Source organism: Mobula hypostoma, chromosome 9 (genome assembly GCF_963921235.1).
Source record: "Mobula hypostoma chromosome 9, sMobHyp1.1, whole genome shotgun sequence".
Lineage (NCBI taxonomy): Eukaryota > Metazoa > Chordata > Chondrichthyes > Myliobatiformes > Myliobatidae > Mobula > Mobula hypostoma.
In genome coordinates, this window is record NC_086105.1 from 133,222,575 (window position 1) to 133,237,710 (window position 15,136).

The 15,136-nt window shown below is 43.0% G+C and overlaps 1 protein-coding gene across 3 annotated transcripts in view; it reads left to right on the plus strand.

Moving 5' to 3' along the window:
• The window catches only part of grin2aa (glutamate receptor, ionotropic, N-methyl D-aspartate 2A, a), a 315,483-nt gene that overhangs the window by 207,479 nt on the left and 92,868 nt on the right, over positions 1-15,136 (plus strand). For all 3 annotated transcript variants that reach the window (XM_063059218.1, XM_063059219.1, XM_063059217.1), the window contains exon 5: positions 8,370-8,575. In XM_063059218.1, the coding sequence (XP_062915288.1) occupies positions 8,370-8,575 (206 nt within the window). The remainder of the gene's footprint in view (positions 1-8,369; positions 8,576-15,136) is intronic.

Here is a 15,136-nt window from a genome sequence, read left to right on the forward strand (position 1 = left end):
CCACACACCCCCGCCACTCCCTGTTTGACCCGCTGCCGTCCAGCAAAAGGTTCAGGACACTAAAAGCCAGAACAAATAGACTGAGGAACAGCTTCTGTCCCAGAGCTGTGGCCTCCATCACACCACTCCCACAGAACAATGACTGAAACTGTGAGCACACACATAGACACACAACGACTCAAATACTTGCATTAACGGCACTTTGTGCATTACTGTGATATTCTGGTGCTGCTGCAACTTATTTTCTGCTACTCATCTATTTAATACTGTTTTTCTCCTTACTGTCTTGTTTTTATCTACCGCTTTATTTAATTGCCTGAGAGGAAGCCAAACAGAGTTTCATTGTACCTATGCATAATGACAATAAAGATCATTCAATTCAATTCAATTCAATCTTGTTCAGGTCTGTACTGCTCTTTGTAACTGTGCATCATGACTGTACTGGACGCCCTGGCCTTAGTGGTGATGCAGAATGGGTGTTAAAAGAATGAGTCCAGTGTGTCCATGAGAACAAAGTTTGAAAACATGGGAAACCATCCGCAAAAAGCTGAATTTCCATGTGCAAACTCTCTGGTCAGTTCTGCGTGGAACTGATACCCATGACAAAACTCTGATAATCGGCCCTTTCAGGACTTTCCAGACTCACGGGCTTTATTCCTTTTACCACCAGAACAAACTTGTCATTTTAGTTGTTCAGATGTTTCAGAGTCATTATCATAATGTACCATGTCATATGATCTTTCCATGGCCATGGTTGTCCTTGGCAAGTTTTTCTACAGAGGTGGCTTGCCATTGCCTTCTTCTGGGCAGTGCCTTTACAAGGTGGGTGACTTCAGCCATTATAAATATTCTTCGGAGATTGTCTGCCTGGCATCAGTGGTCACATAACCAGGACTTGTGATATGTGCCAACTGCTCATACAACCATCCGCCACCTGCTCGAATGGCTTCACGTGACCCTGATCTGGGGGGCTAAGCAGGTGCTACACCTTGCCCAAGGGTGACCTGCAGGCCAGTGGAGTGCCTTATACCTCCTTTAGTGGCTGCATATCTGCGCCTCACCACCCGGTTTCAGAGGAGCATGATAAATTTCCCAGGGAACCCTGGTATGCTGAAAGATAAGATGGGAACTGGGGCCTTGGCGAATCAAAATGGAGAACTGGGGATGTGTGTTCTTCCTTTAGCTCACAAACTGAATACTTGCTTTAATTCTGGGGAAGCTGATATGGGACCAGTGAAATTGCTGGTGAGGTGTAGCTATGAAAGTCCCTCAAGGACCAATGTTACAATTAGATTAGATTATGAGGACACTCAGTCCTCGTTTATTGTCATTTAGAAATGCACACATTAAAAAATGATACAATGTTCCTCCAGAATGATATCACAGAAACACAGGACAAACCAAGACTAAAACTGACAAAACCACATTATTATAACACTCACAACACGCTGGAGGAACATTGTATCATTGTTTAATGCATGCATTTCTAAATGACAATAAATGAGGACTGAGTGTCCTCATAATCTAATCTAATTGTAATATTATTATAACATATAGTTAAAACGGTGCAAAGCAATACCGTAATTTGATAAAGAGCAGACCATGGGCACAGTAAAAAAAAGTCTCAAGTCCCGATAGCCCCATCATCTCACGCAGACGGTAGAAGGGAGAATCTCTCCCTGCCATGAACCTCCAAGCGCCGCAAACTTGATGATGCAGCTCCATTGGAAGCACCTGACTGCAGCCAACTCTGAGTCTGTCTGAAAACTTCGAGCCTCCAACCAGCACTCCGACACCAAGCATCGAGCACCAACCTCTGCCGAGCGCTTTGACCTCGCCCCGGCCACCGAGCAACAAGCAAAGCTGAGGACTCGGGCCCTTCCCCTCCGGAGATTCTGGACCACACAGTAGCAGCAGCAGAGAAGCAGGCATTTCAGAAGTTTCACTAGATGTTCCTCCGTGCTCTCATGTCTGCCTCCACCAAATCAGGATTGTGCACGGCACCCTACTTGACAGATAACAGACATCACCACCGGAGTGGCCGCTGCGAGCTGCGTCGCGCCGCCATCTTCTCCTCCCGCCTCAGAATTATCCTCAGGAGAGAGGGATGCTCTGTTGATCCCAGCTGAATTAGAGCCATAAAACACTATAGCACAGAAACAGACCCTTTGGCCCACCAAGTCTCTGCCGAACTATTATTCTGCTAGTCCCAATGAGTTGCACCCAGACTATAGCTATTAACCCCCTCCCATCCAGGTCCTACTTACTCAATTTTCTGTTAAATGTTGAAATCAAACCTGCATTTACCACTTCCACTGTCAACTTGTTCTACACTCTCGCCACACTCTGAGATCCTTGTTTTTGTACTAAAAAGGCATCATCATACAGTGTTTGTGAAGACCTCCCTGGTGGAGTCATGGTTTCTTCCAGGTCAGTTTAATGGGACAGTTGCTTCAAAATTAAAAACATAGTCCCCTCATTGACCTACGATCTGGAACGGGGTTTCCTAACCTGGGATCCACGTATCCTTGCATAATGGTGTTGGTCTATGCTGCATAATGGGTTGGGAACCCTTGCAGAAAATAAAGTCCTAACCTATTCAACCTTTCTCTATAACTCAGGTCCTGAAGTCCTGGCAACATCCTTGTAAATTTTATCTGCATTCATTCAAACTTATTGACATCTTTCCTGTAAGTTGGGTGACCAAAACTGCACACAATGCTCCAAATTAGGCCTCACCGACATCTCATATAACTTCAACATAACATCTCAATTCCTGTATTCAATACTTCGATTCATGAAGGCCAATGTGCCAAGAGCTTTCTTTGCAACCTTTTCTACCTGTGATGCCACTTTCAAGGAATTGTGTACCAGTATTCCTAAATCCATCTGATCTACCGCACTCCTCAGTGCCCTACAGCTCATCGTGTAAGTCCTACCCTGGTTTGTCCTCCTTATAAGGTGCAACACCTTATACTTGTCTACATTAAAGTTCATCTGCCATTTTTCAGCTTATTTTTCCCATTGGTCCTGGTCCACTCCACGATCAGATTTTTGAATGGTCCATAAACTCATGAACACTACCTCACTAACTCACTATTCCTCTTTTGCATTATTCGTTTATTTTAACTTACAGTCATTTTTTACGCCTTGCACTGTACTGCTGCCAGATAAAGAATAAATGTCAAAGTGTATATCATGATTCTGACCCTGATACCGATCTAATCTTCAAGGAATTGTGTAATTATGAAGATTAACATATAGGACGGTGGAGAAAATAGCATTTTAGTTTATGTGTGGGATACAGTGAATGATGGCAAGTGCTATGTTTGATTTCTATCCTTAGTCACTCTTACTAAGCCACATCTGAGAACATACTGCTTATGGATCTGGAATTATAAAGGCCAGACCAAGTAAATGTAGCAGGCTTCATTCCTTCAGTTCACCAGGAGGATTTTACAATCGAATGATCAAAAGATTTGTTTTTATTTCAGATATATTTAATTATTTGAATTTAACTTCCCCAGCTACTTTGGTAGGATTTGGACTCACTTCTCTGAATCAATAATCTAGAGCTTAGAATTGCTGATCTAGTAATACTCTTGAACACGTATAAATCATGGACTCAAGAGAATGTAATAGCAAAAACTGAACACAAAAGCAATTTGTTAAGTATGTAGGCAGGATCATAGTCAGAAAGGATACCATAATAATTCACAGGTTGGATATTATTTTCTGATGTTGCTTATTTTGAACTAATGTTCCAGGGTAAGTACTACTGAAAACATGAGCAAACTGGTTATTTTTATTTTCAGTCTGTAGTGGTCTTGAACCAATTATATGGATCAATTTGTTAAAGCCACACAGGGTATGTACAATATTGTTTGAAGTTCAAACTTCAAATTCATTATCAAAGTCTGTATTCCATATAAAACATTGAGATTTATCTTCCTGCTGGCACTCACAAAACAAAAAAAAAACACAACAAAATTCACTAAAAATCGCACACAAGACCATCACATATCCCTGAAAGTGTGTCCACGGCTGTGGAGACTGTTCAGCGCTGAGGAGAGTGAATCCGGTCCAGGAGCCCAATGGCTGCAGGGAACAACTGTTCCTGAATCTGACAGCATGGGAACCAAAATTCCTGCTCCTCCTGCCCAACGGTAGTAGCAAGAAGAGAGGGAGACCGGCCAAAAGCAGGCAGATGGTGCTGAACCTCTGTTCGCTTTCCACTCTCGTCCTCGAAGATTTTAATCTTGCTCAATGCTTTAATCGGCACAGAGCAATGGAGCCAACCATGGGTTCATCTTCTGCCGTCAGACCTCGATGCAGCATCCACCCCACCGTGATGGCTGTGCCAGCCCCACCAGTACTCTCGAGAGTCCGGTTTGCTAAATCCCCCGGAGATCGAAAAAGCACCAGATCATTTAGTCAGCTCGAAAGCACATCTTTGAAAGGGAAACTATAGGCTGCAGACTGAGCAATCGTAGTTCAGAAGAAGATGTTATCATCAATATTGGATGCTGAAGTCAGTCTTCGATCTAGAACTATAAGAGATGTATGGCACAGAGACAAGCTCTTATGGCCTACCTTGTCCATGCTGACAATAACACCCATCTCTGCTAATCCCATCTGCCCCATTATCCCTGTACCCCTTTGCTATCCAGGTACCTGTCCAAATACTTTTTAAACATTGTAATAGGATTTGCCTCCACTACCTCCTCTGGCAGTTTATTCTAGATATTCTCCACCCTCTGTGTGAAAAACTTTCTCCGTTAAACTTCTCCTCTCATTTTAAATCTGTCTAGTTTTAGACTCAGCTGCTCTTATAAAAGATTCTATCTATCCTTATAACTTTGTAAACCTCTGTAAGATCAACCTTCAGCCTCCTATGTTCTATTGTCATTAAACCTTGTCTATCCAATCCCTACTTGTAACTCTAGCGTTCTATTACACACGACATCTTGGTGAATCTTTTCTGCACTTCCACTCATTAGCACGTCCTCCTGCGGTGGGTGGCAATCAGAACTAAACTCAGTACTTTAATTGGCATCTATCCAATGCTTTGTATAGCTATAACACTGCATCCCAACTATTTTTCATTCTTTTTACCATCTCATGGGCTTGAATCTTCACAAATATTTATTGTGGAGCTCTCTCAAATGACTTTCAAACACCAGGCAACTGTCACTAAGCCAATGTGGTTCTTTCAAATTCAATTGAGTTGAATGTAACCTGACATCTATAAATCTGAGCCAACATTGGCTGAATAGCCCATCCCTTTAAAATATGCTGTCAAATGATTTTTTACCGTCCTCTCCACCTATCTCACTTTCTGAAGGCTATGAACTTGCACCCCAAGGTCTCTTTGGGCATCAATGCTGTGAAGGTTCCTGCAATTTACTCTATACATAAGTTTTACTAGAATTTGACCTCTAATAGTTCCACATGCCTGGATAAAGTTTAATCCTCAGTCTGCTGACCAACTTTCCAGATGATCTACATCCCACTAGCGTGTATCCTTAAACAACCTACTTCATTAACTATAACTCCTTCAACTTTTGTTCCATCTGCAGACTTACCAATCATACACTGTGCATTTCCATGGAATTCAGTTATATGTATTACAAACAACAAAACCTTCAGCGCTGATCCACCTCTGACAGCTTTTCGGTTAGATATAGTCAGATACTGCAAGGCCGGAAATCCTAGAGCTTTAGCAGAGATAAATCCCTATTGTATAATTGTTGGCTGTACAACAGAGCCATTGGCTTCAATCCTGATACAATGTTTTTATTATTGCTTTTGTTTAATGTTCATTTAAGTATTGCATTTTGTTGTCTTTATTTCATGATTGATTTGGTTTTAGTAGCCACCTGAGTAATACAATCACTCCATTATTTTCTCTGGACCTCTAAGTGTGTTCTCCAATATTACAATCTTGTGGGCTTGAACAGATATTTATTGTGGACCTCTCTCAAATGACTTCCAAACACCAGGCAACTGTCATTAAGGCAGTGTGGTTCTTTCAAGTTCAATTACTTGAATTTAACCTGACATCTATAAATCCAAGCCAGCATTGGCTGAATAGCCCATCTCTTCAAAATACGTTATCAAAGAATTTTACATCTCTGGGCCATAATTACAAAAAATAAGAAACTAAACTAAACTTTCACCATTCAAGATGATGCTGAGCTGCGACCTCCATTGAGATCACTGCTCATTTTTAGTTGTTCTTTTAGTGTTTTTCTTGGGCTCGTGGGGATGTTTGGGGACACCGAGGGAAGTTAGAGGTCATATTAGGGTTTAGGAAAAAGAATGTGTGGGAATTAGAGGACTGGCAGAAGTCTTAAGTATCCACTTCATGTTTGAAGACCAGCAATGTGGACATGGGACATCCATGGACTGGGCCAGGATTTCGGCCTTGCAAAATGAAGGCTTGTGGCCACCCTGGGTTAGCAACGTCAGCAGCTTCAGGAGCTGGAGTTCCATGCAGGCAGAAGGAACAAGGTCTGAAGACTCCCTGGGTTTACAAATTGCTGAGACCGGAGTTTGAGGCCTAATGCTCAGGGTTCCACACCACAGCAAGTCTGGAGTTCGAGGCCTAGTGTTTAGTCATCAGTGGGTCCTGGGGCCAATCCTAAGGATAGATGCCTGAGAGTTGAATTGAAAGTCTGGAAGTAAAGGATCATTGTCTTGACCCCTGGATCAGCAAATCTCTGAGAGTCCACTGGGACAATCAAAGACCCTATATCTGAGTATCAGAGTCCAATTCTGAGTCTGCTGGAGTCTGGAGGCCAAGAAGATAATCATCTTGGGGGTTAGGGGACTGTGAATGTGCATGGGTGGGAGGAGTAATGGGGCTTGTTTCGGTTTTGTTTTGTTGCTTGTTGTATTCTGTGTTGTTCCGCCAAGCAATATGGGCAAGCTATGTTAGAATGTGTGATGACCCTTGTGGGCTGCCACCGGCACATCCTTAGGTGTGTTGGCATTAATGTGAAATGATGAATTTCACAGTATGGTTCAATGTACATGGGGTAAATGAATTTGAATCTTACATCCTGAATGTTTACAGTTTTCTTCTCCCTGAAATTCAAATGACTGTTCCTGCTTAGAGAGATAAAGAGAAACAAGTCCAAGTTGGGTCCTCAGGTATAAAGATAAAAGAGCTGAAAAGGCATCATTCAGCTTTTACTCAGGTAGACATGCAGCTGAAGCAAAAGTGACAGGAAAGTGGGCTACTTGCATCTCTGAGAATGATAATCTGTGTTAGTTCTCAGCTGCAAAAAATGCAGATAAAAATACACAAATTTAACTTACAAATGTTGCAAGAAAATAGAGTAAACCAAATGTCTTTATCCAGAAAAATACTTGTGATGAAAGCAAAGAATTATTCAGTGCTTAAGAAGGCCATTTTTCCCAATTTCCTGGCATTTATCTCTCCACACTGTCAGAGTAGGGAATTTTGAGCCATTTTCAATCAGTGCAGGTTGAACACCCTATCTTCTAAATACTCTATATATAGCCTTTGACATTGAGGAAGCTGGGGATGGGCCGTTGTCAGTTATAAACCTGTGATTAATTTTAATAGTTTTTAAATATCTTTGACAAGTGAAATGGAAGTAAATATTTTTTGTTAAAATGTTAAGGATTTTAAAATTCAAAATTTAAAAATACCTTCAACTTAATGAAAATAATTAGAAAGAGAAGCTTACTCACGTGCATCTGAGATCATTGCCTATGAACTTGTAGGGTGTCCAACCGAAGGCAAGATCTGAGAACTTATTAACAGGCATAATTCTGGGCTGCATGGCCAGTTTCAGCGTTCCACATCTTACAGTGCATGCACATTAGTCTGGTTTACTTCAGCTTAACAGTTTATTCTTGATAGCTCTTCACAGAAATGTCTGTACGACTCAAGTGCTGCACGTTCCATAGAATACAGATGTGATATAACAGGAAGTTTACTCTACTCCACATTAATAGGCACTTTGTTCTCCCTATCTCAGTAGACTCCTCCAGCAATAGAACCTCCGCAATTACTCACCTTCTCCAATATGACCCTTCCTTATCAATTCATCATTCATCTCTACCTTCAGTTGCCTAAGCTCAGATCTCCAGAAATCCTTCATCCTCTCAGATGCTCCTTGAAATCTACAGTATCTATTTTGCAAAGCTATCAATTACATGCATAATATTTTGTTGGGTAGCTTGAGGGAAATTTGTGTTTAATACTGCTTCTGGGTAGTACTATTGGTCATATTATTAAAGGTGCTTCCCTAAATGAAGGTATTTGTTGGTAAAACTTGCATTTGCTAGGTAAACCTTTGTCAACAATGTCTGACTTTGATATCTTCTTCTTACAGGTCGGAAAATGGGAAAACCATAGCCTGGCCCTGAAATATCCTGTGTGGCCAAGGTTTAATTCCTTCGCAGATGCTGAGGCGGACGACAGCCACCTGAGTGTCGTGACATTAGAGGAAACCCCCTTCGTTATTGTGGAAGATGTGGACAAGTTAACTGGGACGTGTGCAAGAAGCAATGTCCCATGCAGGAAAAATATCAAGGCTTAGTGAGTACAATCATGCTTCCCATCCACTCTGTGTGAACTAATTGCTTTTAACCTGGTGTGTTCTACTGGCACCTCACTCTTGGCTTTCATCGGATAAATTCCCAATATTTTCTAATGCTTCACATCCTATAAAATGGGAAGCACATAGTTAAATCATTGATGCATACCAATCCATGTTTATACATTTCAAAAGTGCCATATGCTTCAAAGCCAATAGAGTTATTCCTCTCTCTGTTCAGCATTTCCTGCATATTTTGCATTTGATTCAGACTTTCACCATCTGCAGTTTTTTGCTGTTTGTCTTAAATCATTCTAGTCTCAAAATTAAATCCATTAGTGCCCATTTTTCATATGTGAATTATGCATGTAACTGATTTAACCTGGGTTACGTTGCACTAATGATCATTGTACCTTTTGGTAAAATAGCCCAGCTATTCCTGTGTGAAGTTCACCTTTGTGCGTCTGAACATTCTCCATGATCAGCCTTCACACCAAATGACTTCACTCTTCATGCAATACTTGTCTTCTCCCTTACGCTGCAGTTATGGGGTGCAATCTGTAACCATCGTTGAAAAGTTACTGAAGAGAAAACTAGGAGCACATTGTGCTGGGATTGCCAAGGAGACATCAGCTGAAGGGCTGTCATTCTGACATCTATGCTTCACATATTGCATCTGTGTGGCTCTGTTTTCAGTGCTAAGGATATTTAAAACCTTAGCTCCGAGCATTGAAGCGTTGATTGCAGCCCTCTTATTTTAGAACCAAGGATGCATTCTCTACTTCTCTGATGGTCCCAAAACTCACTGCAATGTTGTGGGGCATTTAGACCACTTCAGGGCAGATGATCTTCTGAAGCCACACACGGCAGTTTGCCACGAATACCCCTCCCCTTCCTTCAGCTACTTTTGGTTGCTATGGGAGGAGTTCTACATTCTTCCTGGTGATTGCACACGGCAAAGGTTCAGCGATCAAGAACTTTCCACTGAGAACCACACAGGTCGCATTTTAGCTCACAATGATAAAAGCATTTCTTGGCCAATCCCTGATTTTTAGCTGGGATCCAAAAGTCATTAGTGCTGTTGGTAGCACATGTTTTTTTTTACAAAAAGAATGAGTACAATACAATTCTAATGATCTCTGCTTGAAAAGACCATATGACCACAAAGCATTGGAGCAGAGTTAGGCCATTCAGCCCATCGAGTCTGCTTACCATGGCTGATTTACTTTCCATCTCAACCACATTTACCTGCCTTCTCCCTGTTACCTTTGATGCCCTTACTAATTAAAAACCTGTCGACTTCCATTTCAAATGTACCCAGTGACTTGGCCTCCACAGCCATCTATGACAATGAATTCCATAGATTCACCACTTTCGGGCTAAAGAAATTCCTCCTCATCTCCGTTCTAAAGGGATATCCTTCTACTATGAGGCTGTGTACTCCAGTTCTGGACTCTCTCACTACTGGAAACATCCTCTCCACACCCACTCTGCCTATGCCTTTCAATACTCAGTAGGTTTCAGTGAGAACCCCCTTCATTCTTCTAAACTCCAGCAAGTACAGGCCCAGAGCCACCAACTGCTCCTCATACATTAACCGTTTCATTCCCAGGATCATTCTGGAGCATTGCTTATTTCTTCCGGCATGAAAAACAATCACTTCCATAAAATTACTCTTCTTTTTTCAGCTTAACATATTAGTGTTTATGCTGTGCCTTCATCTGCATCCACTTTGATTCATCTCATCTGTCACTAGATCCTTCCGTTCGTCTTGAATTCCTAGTTATCACACTTCTCTGCCTTAAGTGTATTCATGTGGATTTCCTCAATCAGCAGCAAATGTGTCTTAAAGATTCACAAAGCTCCTTTTTCTATTTCCTGTGGCCTTGTCTAAGCAGCCCCATTTTGTTGAGTGGATTTGCAAATGAAGCCCACTCTCTTGTCAATGGATAGAAAGTAAGTGTGTCCAAGTGTGGAGAATGCAGAACTAAAGGCTATCAGAGTTAGAGTGGTGATAAAATAGAACTCTACCATGAGGAGCAGTTGAGCACAGGATGGCAGGAACAGCAATAAGCTACAGCAGCCTTTGAACCTGCCCCACCATTCAATACAATCCTTGGTCTCAGTATCATATTCAAACTCCTGTCTCCAGCTCTCATTGCTTGAAGATGCAGTACATTTGAAAGAATTTAGATAAGCAGGCTATGGAGAAGGATATAGAGGAAAAAGTGATGGAGTAAAAGAAGGAAAAAATCCTTGCAAGAGGAGGTTGGATTAAGTGGCCACTTTCTGTCCTGTGCGTCTCAGGTCATTCTGTTTTTAGTGATGGTTGACACATTTACTCAAGTGAAGAATGAGAAGAATTTTACACTGCTACAACTCGGTTAATCTGCTCATCAGAACAAGTGCCCTGTTCAGGTGGATTTAATGTAATATTCTGAAAGAATGCAAAGCCTAATTATAAACAGGGCCTTGCATCCTGACTGCAATCTATTATAAGCACTAGTCCCAAAAGTGAAAGTGGATCTATTTATGACACCGTGATTAATCTTGTACACTTCTGCAAAGCCTTGAGGGAGAATCTTGGCTGTATACAATAGTCAGCGGCACAGAAGCAGAGCATTGATTTGGTGATCCATTGCAAGGCAAAGATACAAACAAATGCAGCTTGATTGTTCTTAATAAGGCCAATTATGGGCTTAAATTTCTAATAAGCTGAGAAATTTAAGGGAAGAAGGATAAGTAGAGAAGCAAAAGATGGATCCAGGGCTAAGTGTAAATGGGAACATTAGAATCAAAATGAACCCCCAGACCTCCAGGCTTGGGGTTCAGCACAGGGCAAATAACCCTGATGGTAAAACAAACTTGTTATGAGAACTGCAATGAAGAATCCTTCTACATCTGAATTCCTGAGTCTCCATCCGGGACTTGCAAGACAGACAGTAGCGAAAATCAAGACGAAGCTGCTGATATGATGAGCACATCCAGAGATGGAGAATCTTCATTGCTGCCCTAAATGCCAACAGTGTAATGTGCAGTAAGTAAGAATCAAAATGAGACAAACGTTTCAGTCTGAAATGTTGAATGTCGAAAGGCCTAGATAGATTCGATATGGGAGGATATTTCCAATAATGGGGGAATTTAGGGCCACAGGGCACAGCCTCAGGTTAGAGGGATATCCATTTAGAACAAAGATGAAGAGAAATTTCTTTAGCCAGAGGGTAGTGAACCTGTGGAATTCATTGCCACAGATGGCTGTGGAGGCCCAATCATTGAGTATATTTAAGGCAGAGATTGATAGGTTCTTGATTAGTCAGGATGTCAAAGGTTATGGGGAAAAAGCAGAAGAATAGGGTTGAGAAGGGTAACAAATCAGACATAATGGAATGGCAGACAAGACGCAATGGGCTGAACGGCCTAATTTTGCTCCTGTATCATATGGGCTTATGATTTCAATGCTGAGTCTGGGTGGTTGTAATCATCAGGAAACTGGATAAGGGGGCCGATGATAGATTGTGGAATTAAGTGATGGGCTAATGGCGGCAGGGTTATTCTTACAAAGTAAACAGCTTTCTATTTTTAGTAAACTGCCTAGTCTGTCACTGTTGCTGAATATGTAAAGATTACCTAGTTTACTAATGTCCATCGGGGAAGGATTTCTGCATTTTTTCTTTTATGTGGCCCCAATCCATCAATGTAGTTATCTTCAAACTGCCTCTTCAGTTCAGGGACAATACAGGACAACAAATGATGGAAATGTCAGCCATGTCCACACCCTCACTATAGACACAAAATAGACATTGAAAAGTGTGCAGGCATGTTGCTGTTTCAGCTAGAGAGGATTTGGAGGCTTGGGAGATGAAAGTGTAGCCTGATATCCTTTGTAACTGCACAGAAGGGGAAGGAGACAATGGGAGCTCATTGTGGAGTTGACCAGAGCGTGTAGTGAAAGGTTCCGCCTGAATGCTGAAAGGTCAAGGGTGAGGAGGATCTGTCTGATGATAGACTGGAGGTGTTGGGAATGGCAGAGGCTGATCTCTTCCACATGGAGGCCATTGGGGTGCAAAGTTCTTGGTGAAAGGAAGAGGTATTAAGAGTAGAAATCTGGAAAATGGAATGGCCGTGATTGGGGGCCTCTTATGACAGAAGAGAATCCTAAGTCAAACAAGTGCATAGCAAAATAATGAAAGGTGGCATCAGCAGACCAGCCACGATGAGGACGTCAAAGCTGAGGCAATGGAGTAAAGTCCTTCTAGGAAATTGGTTATGAGGAAATGCAGCCAAAGTAATTGATGGAGTTAGTAGACCTAAGGAGAATATTGTTTGATACTATCCCTACTTATATCAGACCTGAAGCCAACTTTTGTTTCTTGTCCACTTATCTCAACATAACGAGACGTATTTAGAAACTTAAGCCTAAACATAACTTAGTGAATGGTTTCATTAAGAACAATGTTGCTTGGTCTATTTATACCCTTGCCTTGGAATAGATCACCAAAATCAAATGTCCCCAGATAGGAAGATGTAATAGTTATGAAAAGGAAGAGTATGAGATGGTTCAAGTTGAAGGGTTGAAACTGAAACCAAAGCTAGGAGCTGAAAACAACATTGATGCTATTGTGACTCCCGTCTCCCCATACCCCACCACTACTCTGCAACCCCGTCTCCTTCACATCCCATCATTGACTCCTGGGCCCTCAGAGGCTCCTTCTTCCTCTCACCCCAAGCCTCCCCCCTCCACTGACACCACCAGCTTCCACCTAACCCCCCTCTGATCCCACTTCTCATCCGTGCCGGGTCTTTACCATCCCCTCCGACCTTCAACTCTCTGAAGCAGAGCGCTCTGTCCTCAGTAAGGGTCTTACCTTTGTCACCCTTCGCCCATACTTCAGCGAGTTCCGCATTCGCCATGACGCTGAACTGTTCTTCTGCCGTCTCCGTCTCCGAGCCTACTTCTTTGGCAAGGACTCTCCCACCCCACCGATGACCCGTTCTCCCGTCTTCAACCCTCCTCCTCTTCATTGACACCCCGCTCTGGTCTTCTGCCTGCTCTGGATCTCTTTATCGCTAACTGCCGACGGGACATCAACCGTCTCGACTTCACCGCACCTCGTTCCCATTCCAACCTCACTCCTACAGAACGCTCTGCTCTCCACTCCTTCCGCACTAATCCTAACCTTACTATAAAACCCGCCGATAAGGGGGGTGCTGTTGTAGTCTGGCGTACTGACCTGTACAGTGACAACTCGCGGATACCTCCTCTTATTTACCCCTCGATCATGACCCCACCAAGGAGCACCAGGCCATTGTCTCCCACACCATCACCAACTTTATCAGCTCAGGGGATCTCCCATCCACTGCTACCAACCTTATAGTTCCCACACCCCACATTTCCCATTTCTACCTCCTACCCAAGATCCACAAACCTGCCTGTCCAGGTAGACCCATTGTCTCAGCTTGCTCCTGCCCCACCGAACTCATTTCTGCATACCTCGACACTATTTTATCCCCCTTGTCCAATCCCTTCCTACCTATGTTCGTGACACTTCTCACGCTCTGAATTTTTTCAATGATCTTAAGTTCCCTGGCCCCCACTGCTTTATTTTCACCATGAATGTCCAGTCCCTATATACTTCCATCTCCCATCAGGAAGGTCTCAAAGCTCTCCGCTTCTTTTTGGATTTCAAACCTAACAAGTTCCCCTCTACCACCACTCTGCTCCGTCTAGCGGAATTAGTCCTTACTCTTAATAATTTCTCCTTTGGCTCCTCCCACTTCCTCCAAACTAAAGGTGCAGCCATGGGTACCCGTATAAGTCCCAGCAATGCCTGCCTTTTCGTTGGCTTTGTGGAACATCCATGTTCCAAGCTTATACTGGTATCTGTCCCCCACTTTTCCTTCACTACATCGATTACTGCATTGGCGCTGCTTCCTGCATGCATGCTGAGCTCGTTGACTTCATTAACTTTGCCTCCAACTTTCACCGAGCCCGCAAGTTTACCTGGTCCATTTCTGACACCTCCCTCCCCTTTCTTGATCTTTCTGTCTCTATCTCTGGAGACAACTTATGTTCAGGTATCTACTATAAGCCCACGGACTCTCACAGCTACCTGGACTATTCCTCTACCCACCCTGTCTCTTGCAAAAATGCCATCCCCTTCTCGCAATTCCTCCGTCTCTGCCACATCTGCTCTCAGTATGAGGTTTTCATTCCAGGACGAAGGAGATGTCCTCCTTTTTTAAAGAAAAGAGCTTTCCTTCCTCACTGCTCTCAAACGCATTTCCCCCATTTCACACGCATCTGCTCTCACAATCCTCCCGCCACCCCACTAGGAATAGGGTTCCCCTTGTCCTTACCTACCACCCCACCAGCCTCCGTGTCCGACATATAATTCTTCGTAACTTCCGCCACCTTCAACGGGATCCCACCACTAAGCACATCTTTCCCTCCCCCCCCCCCCGCTTTCCACAGGGATTGCTCCCTACACGGCTCCCTTGTCCATTCGTCCCCCCCATCCTTTCCCACCGATCTCCCTCCTGGCACTTATCCTTCTAATCGGAAC